This window comes from Megascapheus bottae, chromosome 26 (assembly GCF_031878675.1).
Source record: "Megascapheus bottae isolate mThoBot1 chromosome 26, mThoBot2.hap1, whole genome shotgun sequence".
Classification (NCBI taxonomy): domain Eukaryota; kingdom Metazoa; phylum Chordata; class Mammalia; order Rodentia; family Geomyidae; genus Megascapheus; species Megascapheus bottae.
The window spans coordinates 12,587,539-12,600,977 of NC_143534.1; the positions used below are offsets into that span (position 1 = coordinate 12,587,539).

General features: G+C 39.4%; 1 protein-coding gene across 1 annotated transcript in view; it reads right to left on the bottom strand.

Moving 5' to 3' along the window:
• Cubn (cubilin) overlaps positions 1 to 13,439 on the bottom strand; it is a 199,807-nt gene that overhangs the window by 173,827 nt on the left and 12,541 nt on the right. The window contains exons 7-12 of the mRNA XM_090318958.1: positions 13,154 to 13,255; positions 11,927 to 12,030; positions 6,090 to 6,216; positions 4,847 to 5,003; positions 2,232 to 2,363; positions 1,069 to 1,164 (exon numbers count right to left, since the gene is read on the bottom strand). Of these exons, the coding sequence (XP_090175084.1) occupies positions 1,069 to 1,164; positions 2,232 to 2,363; positions 4,847 to 5,003; positions 6,090 to 6,216; positions 11,927 to 12,030; positions 13,154 to 13,255 (718 nt within the window). The remainder of the gene's footprint in view (positions 1 to 1,068; positions 1,165 to 2,231; positions 2,364 to 4,846; positions 5,004 to 6,089; positions 6,217 to 11,926; positions 12,031 to 13,153; positions 13,256 to 13,439) is intronic.

Consider the following 13,439-nt stretch of genomic DNA (forward strand, 5'->3'; position numbering starts at 1 on the left):
AGAAATCCTTTTCATTTGGAAGGGCCATCACTAAACTCAGGTTATGGTATTTAAGTAAAATCCACCAAGGAAAACTTGTCCCTATCTATGGGCAGAGAAAAGGTAGGAGGAGAAAATACTGACATCTTTACTTCTCATTTTTATCTTAAGATAAAACCATTCAATATTTCTAATATTCTGTATCTGCATGAGCACTAGTGCTGCCATGTGGATATGCCAGGCGGCCTTGGTTCCCAAGAGAAATGGGAATTCTTTGTCACGCAAAGGTTATCAGATGACGAGGATTCTTATAATGTATCTGGGTCTTATAATGTGTCTGTTGCAAGCCCCCATTGTCTAGCTATATATAGATTACTTTAGCTCCTTACAGCTAAACAGCTGTGAACAGATGTTGCTATCACCATTTATACCTTTGGAATTGAGGGCAAGCACAGACATTGTTTTCAATCGAATTTCAGTGAATTTGAAGCCTTGTTTTTATTAGGCAAGCACTCCATTGCTTTAGTCATAATCCTTTTATTAAGTTTTTTTGATTTTTTTTAAATTTTTGTTTGTTTGTTTTTAGATAAATTCTCATGCTTTTGCTCCAGTTTGCGCCATTAGTAACCTGACTTGACAAGAAGTATCCAGGGTCACCGATGGGAACTACCAAGCCTAGCCCTTGTGCTGCCTTTTAAAAAAACATCCACGCTTTCATGACATGAATTTCATTTTTCACTTGAGGGTAAAAATGAGGTGTGGTGGCTCACGCCTGTAATCTAGCTATACTCAGGAGGCTGAGATCTGAGGATCAAGGTTCAAAGACAGCCCAGGCACTACAAAGCCCAAGAGACTCTTATCTCCATTTAATCACCAGAAAATGGGAAATGAGGCTGTGGCTCCAGGCAGTAGCCTTGAGCTGAAGAGTTCAGGGATAACGCCAAGGCACAGAGTTCAAGTCCCACAACAGACCAAAAAAAAAAAAAGAATGCGTAGGGCAGAATATCTTGGGGTTACAATGTGGAATTGTTTTAGAGAACCAAATGAAAATCCCCAAAAACCCAAGAAAGAGAAAAGAGGGATCCTTACCTTGAGAAGAGGAGCATGATGCTTGTGGATGGCAGCCTCCATTATTGACCAGGCAGATGTTGATGGGACTGCACACTTTGCCATTGCCACTGTACCCTGGTCAAAGCAGAGTGGGGTGGGGAAAGAATGTCAAGGGTGTAGGAGAAAGGAAATGTCAACCTGAGCCTCAGATACCATGAAGCAGGGCTCCACGTTGTCAAAACACAAGACACAAACAGAGTTTTAGAAACAAATAACTCGTTATCACTGACAACAGAGCAACCAGTATCAGCCACCTCATTCTGTAAACAATATTCTGAACTGTTTCTAACTTACTATGTTAACTATATGCCTTAGAAGTATATTAAACATAGACTTAGAAACCGATGGTACTAAAGAAGTTGATGTTTCTTAATTTCAGTAACTTTGATATTCTTAGAAGAAAAATAACACAAAAATCCAAACTATTGCTTCATGTGCGTAAAGCCTACCAGATTTTTGTACGAATCTCTGTACCTCCTGGATACTAATTCAATAAAACATTAATGACTTCTTTCCAGAAGGAAAAGGAAGCAAAAATACATTATATGCTTGTGATTTGGTAAACTTTATCGGTAAAACATCCCATGGGTACATTATATTAATAAATTGTGTTTGAGGGCCTGGGAGTTTGGCCTAGTGGTGGAGTGCTTGCCTAGCAGGCACAAAGTCTCAGGTTTGATTCCTCAATACCAAATACATAGAAAAAGCCGGAAATGGTGCTGTGGCTCAAGTGATAGAGATCTAGCCTAGTGAAAGCCCAAGGACAACAAGTTTCATTGTTCTCACACATAAATTTTTTTTGCCAGTCTGAGAGCTTGAACTCAGACCTGGCCTGGAAGTCATACAGTAGAATTTCCAAATCCTGCGTTATCTCAGTGGCAGTTTCACAGTTTGAAGGGGCTTATCCTATTGGCTTTAAATATATATATATATATATATATGTATTGGTTTGGAATGTATATTTTTCTTCCTCATAATGCAGTTGTAACCATGAATCCTGAGTTCACAGAACCAATTTGTTGTTCTCTACTACTCAGTTTCATTTCTTCGATAGAAGTCCTACAGTAAATTCAGTGCAACACAAGATTCTATTTCCAAACCTATGTGCTCTCTGCCATTGATTGGAAAGCTGGGTGCAGTACCTGGAGGACAGTCCCCACATCGGAAAGATCCAAGAGTATTCACACACTCCACAAGTGGAGCCACTGAACAGCCGCCATTGTCAACTTCACATTCATTGATATCTTGGCAATAGTAGCCATTTCCTTGCCAACCTAGAAACACAAGGTTTGGAAGGTTAGCCCGATAGACACGCTGACAACAGAGCAATACATATGCTTAAGATCTTTCTTTGCTTCAGAATAAAAAAATACTGTAGATTAAAGAGATAAATAACTATTAGTCCAACTTGTCTTAAATTCTTAGAACTTCTGGCAACACAATGAGGAAAATGTGGTATATCTACAGACTCTTAGTTGTAAATTAGTTTTATCAGAAACAATTTGGAAAGAGATTTTTTTTGTTATTTCTTTAAGAATCTAAATACATGTCCTTTGACCAAAAGTTCCACTTCTTGAAATTAAGTATGAAGATAGTTTTTGTTTAATTAGAAATTAAACTTAGCCTAAAAGGGGAATCCTGAATATTTTGAGTGATTTGTACCACTGAATGCTAAGAATAATTTCAACAATTTGTGCACGTGCACGTGCATACACACATAACACACATCCTTGCATATGCATACATGGAACACATATAAACACTGAAAGGATTTTCTACATCATATTTAATTGAATGTGAAATTTTAGAATAATATCAGAGTTGGGATCCTTTAAAAAAAAAGTCCCTCTTTCTGTATTGTGTGTGTGCAGATGGCTATAGAACTCTTATCAGGAGCATGAGAAAGAACTGGAGAAAGAGTATGTTTTAACTCTAATCTTCCTGAAAGTCAATTCTAATAACAAACCTGTGTACCTCTCATAATTCAAGTTACTTAAAGTTACAATGAAGTTGAAACTGTTTAGTTCTGTAAAGCAATATAACCTTTTGTCATAAGAAACGACTTAAGAAAATTATATTTGTGGGCCATGGGGGGATGTGGTTCTGATGGTAGAATTTACTTGGCAAGTGGGAGCCCATGAGTTCAAATCCTACTACTGTGCTACCGCCCCCCAAATTACATTATATGCTCATCATAACATGAGCATACAGAGAAAAATTGGAGCAAAGCATATGTAAACCTTGGAATGACAGGAATATGGGTACATTTTTTTTCTTGCCTTTTCTCCCACATCTTTGTGTCTTACAAGCAGCCTATATTACTTTAATGCTCAGAGAAAATAAGATAAACAGGAAAAAATTAAATCTTGTTTCATTTATGTATTTAAAACAAAAATCTTCCCAACCATAGAAAGAATATGAGAATACATTACCATCCTCTAATTTATACAATTTGGTGTTTGGATTTCTAATTTTTAAAGATTATTATTGGTAAATAACCCTTAAAATGTGTTTTTGCTACAAATTTTACTTGCCTCAGAGAACTAAGGAAAATTGAAATTTTATTTCAATTTCTTGCTAGTTTAATAAGGTCTAAATGTCTAGCATACAAATACGCCCTACATCACAAGTCACAAAGGAAAGCAACAGATGTGAACGGTTCTTCCACAAAACACAGGGGGGAAAAAAACGCACAGGGACAGATTTTCAACAGCTCAGCTTGGATCCAGGGTTCACGTTTGATCTACTTATAAGCTACGTAGTCTTGAGAAACTTAACTTTCCTATCCCAAAATATGAAAAAGACTAATTCCTATCATGACTTTTCTTATAATTGCAAGAATTAACACAACAACTGCTTACACTTGAACGATGCTCTAATGATGCTTTCATAAAGGCAAACAGCCATTATAATAACATTTGTGCTCTACTTTCTGAACATGCCTAGGGAGCAGAGCCTTGTAAGTTCCAGGAAGTCTTGTTATTTCTCATCAATGCACCCAACACGACATTTCCCTAACGACAGGTGCCTTACAAATATATTTCAATAAGGAAGGTTAGATGCGAACCCAGGCAGTCTCTGGGTACAGATTCCATGTTCACAGCAGTTCAGCATAGGAGCTCTCCTGGAGAGCTGTGATGGAAATCCCTATTCATAGTAAGGCCACAGGGTGTTCAAAGGAGCAGTGATAAAGAAGCAAAATAATTTACCTGAGTTTGGGCTGGGAATGTGGTTTACTGGTGGAGTGCTTACCTAGCATGCATGAAGCCTTGGGTTTGATTCCTCAGTACCACATACATAGAAAAAAGCCAGAAGTGGTGCTAAGGCTCAAGTGGTAGAGCTCTAGCCTTCAGAAAGTCCAAGGACAGTGCTCAGGTTCTGAGCTCAAGCCCAGGACTGGCAAAATAATAATAATAATAATACCTGAGTTTGCAATTATCTGGTTAGAAGGCGGAACTACAGTATATGACTCTTGACCATGAGTCTAGTTGGTTGATGGCTTCAGCCACCTAAGGTTAACCTTTCAAAGTATGGCTAACCTTGCCCCAACCTTTTGGACAAATCTTCCACTCGAGTTAGGGAGCTATTATAGAATTAAGGCAGTTCTGAGTAGGTTAATGAAATAGGTAGGACATGTAACTGGATTTAAACATGACCCAAGAATGGTCTTGTTACCCATCAGTAGTAAAAGGGACTAGGTTCTTAGGCCCTGTTTGCCCGGATATGCAGGGCCTGCCTTGTGAGGCCCGGGAAGTACCTGCTGGACAAGCCCCACAGTAGAAAGAGCCTTGAGTGTTGATACATGTCACAAGTTCTGAACAAGGACTCTGAAGACACTCATTTATATCCTCTGTGCATGCAGAGCTGTTTGGCGAAGACGTCCATCCGGCTTCACAGATGCAGCTAAACTTGGGCTGGAAGGATGACAAGAAGCATCAACAAAGACAGGTAAAGAAGCAAGAAAAGCCTTTGGAAATCTCCCCAACCTCCTACGGTCTAACATTCATTTACACTAAGCCAATCAAAGTTCTCCTCTTTTTACTTCCCATATGATTTAGACACTTAGACCAGACCATGGAAAAAGAAAACATCTTGATTTCAGGGTAAGAGAATTCTATAATTTACCCTCAAAGATGCCAGGGAAATAGCAACAAGGGTCAAGAGCTGTAAGTCAATATAATTAAAGTCAATCAGCTCTGCCTGCTTTGTTTTTAGAGAGGAAAACATCCCTGGGAACAGACCCTGGAAAAATCTATTTGCTTCCCTTTGAAGGTCACTCCCTCCTCTGCTCCTTTCTCCTCTCTATGCCCCATGGAAAAGAACTATTTTCTGGGCTGGCAAAGTGGCTTAGTGTTATAGTGCTTGTCTAGCCTGTATGAGACCCAGGGTTCAATTCCTTAGTACCACATAAACAGAAAAAGCCAGAAGTGGCTCTGTGGCTCAAGTGATAGAGTGCTAACCCTGAGCAAAAGAAGCTCAGAGACAGTGCCAGGGTAGTTCAAGCTCCAGGAATGATGAAAAGAAAAGAAGAAAAAAACTTCCAACCTAAGAGTAGGGAGACAATAGAACTAAGAACTGAAGTGCTGATGAACTATCAACTGGCCAAATTGAGGCTCAGAAGCCCAGGTACCCCTGACTTGGAGAAGGCCAAAAGAAAAATAGGCTCAAGACCAGTCTCTTTCCAGATTCATGGTTACATGTTGCTGACAAGACTAAGCTTTTTATGTTTCTATATCTCATCACTTGCTGAACACTCCAAAGGCCACGAGAAGGACATATCTCCTAGGGAGATTCATAGGCTGATAATAGAAATGTTAGTATTTTCTGAGTGGTATTTTACCACAGATCTCAGCTTCTCTCCTTACCCTAGTAAGTATCCAGTAAGGATAGGAAATGACTTCACATCTGGGGATCCCTGGGGAAAGTGTCCCCACACAGCACAGAATGAGGAGCCAACACCCACGGCTGCCTCAAGCATTTGTATTTGTGGGGGGACCCACCTGTTCATTTTGTACTCGGTCCAGATCCTCACAAATGCCATGGACACAGCGCTCCTTAGAGACTCCTTTGCAATCATCGTATTTCAGTTCACACTGCTTTCCATATGTCTCTGGTGAACAGTCACATCTGTTTGGTTACATAAGAGCATGGTATTAGGGTGTGTGCCTGAAGACCAGCACCTGCTAGCTAAATTGCAGATCGGTGATCTTAACACAGAACCATAAACTAACAGTGCAGGTTAACTGGGTAGAATACTGGAGGAAAACTAGGGAGAGGAAAAAAAAACAAAACTGAGCAAATATGTGACATTCATAAATAAAATGTTAGTGAACTGAGACTTAAAATCATACAGAGCTACCACCAGAAATTCTTCTAACAGTCATCAAATAGCACATTTCTTTATCATAGTTTACTGACCATGGGTGATGGAGTGAGCTAAAGAAGGGAAAGGGAGATACCACAAGTTCATTCCTCATCTAGCACACTGGATCTGCCAGGAAGCATGCGTGATCAAGACTAAGCCCGTCCCCCTCAGTGCTCCATGGTTACAATGCCCACTTTTTAATTATCATTGGATTTCAAAGGCGATCTGTCTTCCATCCATATGAAAGGTAGGTAAGTGGTGACAGTTCTTTCATAGTCACATTTGAACTCATAATGATATACAGTTATTACATGAGCCCTAGGCTAGCAGTGGATATTCTGTTACTAAGAGATTACTATAGTTCTAGGTCTATTTTCCATTTAAGTGCTGAACAAATCTATTAACTGTGCATCTCTATGCTGTCTAACTCAGGTTGCTATGGCATAGGCATTCCTCGGAAGGAAATGCTCAGGAAATAGAGTTTATCTTATCATTGAGCACTTAAATATTGTAAAAAATGACTTAAGATTTGAGAGAGGACATTCTAGTTCACAGATTTGCAATACATTCCTCTCTCATCTCTTGCTTCCTTTCTCCTTACTATTGACACTTGAAGATGAGTGGATGTTAACCAGCTGCAAAGTAGGTTTCTTTCATTTAAATTTACTTATATGAAAGAAAAAAAGGGAAGAAAAAAAAACAAGCCAAGAAAACTGTTAAGTTTCCTTAATCTTCAGGCATTGCAGTGTGTGTGTGTGTGTGTGTGTGTGTGTGTGTGTGTGTGTGTGTGTGTGTGTGTGGTGTGTGACAGAGAGAGAGAGAAAAAGAGAGGGGGGAGGGGGTCCTGGGATTTGATTTTAAGGCCCAGGCTTTGTCCCTGAGCTTTTTTGGCTCAAAACTAGTGCTCTGCCACTTGAGCCACAGCTTTATTTCTGGATGGTTAATTGGGAGATAAGTGTCCCATGAACTTTCCTGCGGAGACTTGCCTGAAACCACTCTCCTCAGATCCCAGCCTCCCAAGTAGTTAGGATTATTAGTGTGGGTCATTGAGCCACAGACACCTGGCCAGAATGACTATTCTTCACTCCACTGTACTATTTGCTAGTTTTGCTCCCGAAAAATAAAGCTAGGAATTTCAAAATGGTACAGATATATTTAGCTATTGAGAAGTGGACAAATATACTTTCACAGTCACAGTTTAACCTGCATTTGAGTTCATGGTTCAATAGCAATACTGAATAACTAAAAGATAATGCATTTAATACCTAACTACCCACAGAGCTAATGTCAGATTGTCCTCATTGCATAAGCTCTGTGTTTAAAAATTCACCAGTGATGTGTATAGGAATAAATGAGACATTTTACTCATTTATCACCATCTTTTTTTGTCAGTCCTGGAGCTTGAACTGAGGGCCTGAGCACTGTCCTTGGACTTTTTTTTCTCAAGGCTAGAGCTCTACTACTTGAGCCACAGCACTGTTTATGGCTTTTTTCTATGTATATGATGCTGAGGAATTAAACTGAGGTCTTTGTGCATGCTAGGCAAGCACTCTGTCACTCGGCCAAACTCCTAGCTCCTCATTTATCACCATCTATCTTGAAAACAAGAACTTTTTTCTCTAGAAGGCCTTTTTGATGTGAACTCTGAATTATTTTGTTTATTTTTGCCATTCCTGAGACTTGAACTCAGGGCTTCTGCACTGAGCATATTTTGCTCATTGCTAGCACTGTACTACTTAAGCCACAGGACCACTTCCAGCTTTTTCTGATTATGTGGCACTGAGGAATCAAACCTAGGGCTTTCACGTATGCTAGGCAAGCACTCTCCCACTAAGCCACATTCCTAGCCCATGAGTTATTGTAATATACATAACTTGTGTATGTGTTTAAATCATTTATGCACAGCATATTCTGACCCAAATATATTTTCTTTTCCTTTTTCTTTTTCTTTTTTTTTTGCCAGTCCTGCTGCTTGAACTCAGGGCCTGGGCACTATTCTTGGACACTTTTTGTTCAAGGCTAGTTCTCTGCTAGTTGAGTCACAATGCCGCTTGCTGCTTTTTCTGTGTGGTACCAAGAAATTGAACCCATGGCTTTGTGCATGCTAGGTGAGTACTCTACCACTAGGCACACTCCAGACCCCCAATGCATTCTTAACTATAAAATATACATGAATACACTAGAATAAAGAAGTCATAACAGAACTGAATAGTGCAAAATAACATTGTTAGCTTTCTGAAGCAGTGGGAGGCAAAGCTTTAAAACATTAAAACCAGTAGAAAGTGTTTAATTCTAGCTCTATTTTTTTCTTTTATGTATCAGTCCTGGTGTTTGAACTCAGAGCTTGCACTCTCACTTGGCTTTTTGGCTCAAGGCTGGTGCTCTACCACTTGAGCTATTTTATACTTATAGCTTTTTGCTGGTTAGAGATAAGATAGCTCTATTTCCTCAGGAAGAAATGCTTCACCAAGTCTAATTGCACTGCATTTGATCTTTTCAGAGGTCTTTAAAATTATAGAATAAACTTAATTAAATAAAGACTCCTTTTTTCTCCCAACAAGTTGAGTGAAACTGAAAGTAAGTCAAATGAAACTGATAGAGATCTCAAAACCAAAGTAAACTTTGCCTGCCATGTCCATATTTTTGTTCCAGATTCTGATTCCGCAGTTGCTGAAGTTTTTTTTTTAGCAAATGTGTGTTGAAGTTCCCCAAAGATGTTTCTAACCTCAGTAAGACAACCAATCAATAAGGCTTTCCTCCTCAATCAATACAACTCAAGGTATTGTCAAGATGTTCCATTTTTTCACTACATATAGATCCCACAAAGCAGGAATTAAATTTAATGCCCATGCACATTTTTCTATTTTATTTCATTCCTCCAAAAGAATCACCATAAACCAGGAGTTTGGCCTAGTGGTAGAGTGCTTGCCTAGCATGCACAAAGACCCAGGTTTGATTCCTCAGTAACACATACATAGAAAAAGCCAGAAGTTGTGGTGCTGTGGCTCAAGTGGTAGAGTGCTAGCCTTGAGAAAACCCAAAGACAATGCTCAGGCCCTGAGTTCAAGCCCCAGGACTGGTAAAAAAAAAAAAAAAAAAGAATCACCATCATCATGAGTAGATAATCAATTAGAATTCATAAGACTTCATAAACTACATAAGATACATAAACAACTTCCAGTATCAAGAGGAAGAAGCTGGATAGAAACATCCTCCTGCAAATCCAGGAAGGGTAGAGACTAGAAACAAAAATAAAATTATTTCCCAACTCAGCACAAAAAGCACAAGATGAGTCCAAACCACATACATAGAAAAGCCAGAAGTGGTGCTGTGGCTCAAGTAGTAGAGCACTAGCCTTGAGGAAAAGCCCAAGGACAGTGCTCAGGTCCTGAGTGCTAGGCCCAGAACTGGCAAAAAAAAAAAAAAAGTTGAGTCCAAGACTGAAGGTTTACAAAAGCAAGGGGCAGACAGTTTATTTAAACAAGAAGCAAAGTCCTAAAAGCAAAGTCCCTAAAGCAGTTTCATATCAGTGCCTTGAAAGCTATAACTCCTGCTAGAATTGCAGCTCATTTCACACCAGCCTAAGACACTTTATAACACTGTAGGCAATATATGATAAAGATATTAATTTTGGTTTTGCCTAATGATTGAATAAAAGTATCAATGAGAAATTTGAATGAGTTACATTTATAACCTGGAATTGAGTTTTCATTTTTAACTTGAAAGGTCTACTCAAAAGAACAAAAAGAATGAAACTTTTCTTTTGAGAAAATAATGTGTTAACAGATGACAGAAAGAAACACAGATTGTTAGGTAAGGGCAAGTGTTAAAAGGGATAAGACTGACTGCAATATAATACCTTGTTCCTATGCATAGAAACGTCATGATAAGGGCTGGGACTTTGACCTAGTGGTAGAGTGCTTGCCTAGCTTGCACAAAGACCAGGGTTTGATTCCTCAGTACCACATACATAGAAAGAAGCCAGAAGTGGTGCTGTGGCTCAAGTGGAGCTCCAGCCTTGTGAAAACCCAAGGACAGTGCTCAGGCCCTGAGCTAAAGCACAGAACTGGAAAAAAAAATGTCATGATAAAATCTTCTCTTGTACAACTAGTGTTTGCTAATTAAAAAAAAAACAAACAAGATTACTGAAAACAATGCATATTATTTGTTACAAAATCCTTGAAGAACAAGATAGCAAAAATACTAGAGAAAACAGTTAGTTTTTTGTCTTTTCAAGCAAGTGAATATTTATTATTAACATGGTAAGATTACTTGTTTTTGAAACACGGTAGGGTTTTGACCTCAAACACTTGTCAGGTCTGCTAATGAAATAAGCAGAGCTGGACAACGCAGGACCCTGCAGTTATTTTTTTTAATCCAGTGAGTTTATACTCTAGAGTAATAGAAGAACTCATTGATACCATAGTAGAACCAATTTCTCAATCTCAGAAATTGAGAAGACAAAAATATAGGAGAAAACAACATCTAGTGATTTTTCACGTGATTTTTCTAAACTGTGCATGAGTCAACATGACCATGATCTGCTATGAATTTGTAGACATGGTTATTAAAAAGTTATTATGTGGCACCAGGATGGTTTGAGTACCCAGCATTCCTATAATATGGTAGAGTCATGGAGGTATTGTGCCAACCGACTCACTTGGGAAAGTAGTAGGATACTATAGACTGGTCACTGAACGAAAACAAATCAGAAGAAAAGATCAAGCCATCTGAGAATTCTGACTGGGAACTCTGTGGCTAACTGAAGAAATGCAATGAAGTTATTTCATTCATGGAGCTTCAGGGCAATCTTTGATCTAGTTTAGGTTGATGTTCTTGCACAATGATGAATGAAGCTATACTAATCACATGATGAGGAATGGGCAGAACTTCAGGGTGCTAGGAGGGGACAGGGGTGGTGCTATTCTACTGAAACCCATCTCCTAGGCAAGTTCCAAGACTGACTCTTCTTGCTAACGCTTCTGTTCATCCTGTCCTAGCTATCATCAGTTCCTGGGGCAGTCAGTGGGCTTCTCTCTACTTCTCAGGGATGCTAGAGAAAGGATTGCTTCCAGGGTGAGAGTTGTTCATCTGAGCTTTCGTTTAACAATGCAAAAACTATACATATGTTCAATGAGAGTCATATAGTTTTCTCCAGGGAGTAGCTACAGTTTCAGGTAATATGAATAGTAATTTGGACACTTTTTAGCTACCAGATGTGTTAATCCTTCAAAAAATGTGCCTGATTTTTTTTTGGCCAACCCTGGGCTTGAACTCAGGGCCTGAGCACTGTCCTTGGGCTTTCCTCAAGGCTAGAGCTCTACCACTTGAGTCACAGCACCACTTCCAGCTTTTCTATGTACGTGGTACCAAGGAATTGAACCTGGGTCTTCACACTTGCTAGGCAAACACTCTACCACTAGGCCAAACTCCCAGCCCACACCTGATATTTTTAAAAAATAAGAAAATTACCTGTAACTCCCCATTGTATTCACACACGTGGCTCCATTCTGGCAGCCCATGAGTGTTCCCGAGTAAAGTGCACATTCATTGACATCATCTGAGCAGAGTGGTCCCTGAAATCATCGAAAGAACAGTCAGGTGTCATGAGACGCAGAGACACAGGGTCAATATACAGCTAGTATTCTAATATGCGTATACACAGACAGTAAGTAAGAGATTGGTAAGCTAAGAACAATAGTTATAATATTAATCACTGGCTACCCTTTTTCATTGACCTAACCAAAGAGCTCTTAATAAGATCACAGCCACCTGATTTTATTTTTGCCAGTCCTGGCTTGAACTCAGGGCCTGAGTATTGTCCCTGGGCCTTCTCAAGGCTAGAACTCTACCATCTGAGCAATATCACCACTTCGGGCTTTTTTTTAATGTATGTGGTACCGAGGAATTGAACCCTGGTCTTCATGCATGCTAGGCAAGCACTCTACCACTAGGCCAAACTCCTGGCCCAGCCACCTGATTTTTTTAACTGTAACCCCTCTGTACATTTTGGGGTTTTTTTGGTGTTGGTGGTGATAGTGGTAGTGGGCTTAAACTCAGGGCCTATGCACTGAACTTTTGTGCTAAAGGATCATGCTCTACTACTTTGAGTCATAGCTCCACTTCTACTTTTCTGCTACTTGGAGATAGAATTCACAGACTTTCCTGCCTTGGGATGGCTTCAAACCATGATCCTCACATCTCAGTCTCCTGAGTAGCTAGGATTACAGAAGTGAGCCACCGGCATCCAGTTGTATATCACCTTTATAATAACAATAATATTTTTTTAAAAAGATCACAGCCATCCCCAGAAAGAATCCTTATACAGATGTGTCCTTACTTTCACAACAGTGCTGAGCTGGGAATACTTACTTGACAAGTTTGTTGTTAATGTATATTCTGGGAGCATTTTCAAGAAAGGGCAAGAAAACTTAGATATAGATATGTTAAGATTCAGGCCATCTATGCTAATACTTCAAGATATAGCATTCCCTTCTGCGTTGTCTTCAATTAAGTGAACTCTGCCTTAAGATGGCTTAGTATTCAAGTGGGTAATAAAATCACATGTGCCATCATTTGGTTTGCATGGTATAGTTCTCAGGAAGCAACTCCACATTAGCAACTTTGGACAGAGAATCAAATAAGGAAAGCACAGATGATGATACACTCTCATTTCTCATCAGAGACCAAGTGACTCACCTTCCACTGTGAAGGGCAGATACAGAAAAAGGAACCTTTCAGATCTAAGCACGTCCCACCGTTCCTGCAGGGATTGCTGCTGCAAACATTTGTGTCCACTGTCTAAAACAAAGACAGGTCTGTGATTTGAGACAATAGCATTTGCCCTGGACAGCAATGAAGGGTAGGTTTCAATTCAAATTAACTCTCTTGTGGGAAAAAAATAAATAAATAAGTGCTTTCTACTTTCAATACTTTTCACATTTCTTGACATTTTACTTTTTTTTTTCTGGTTCTGGGGCTTGAA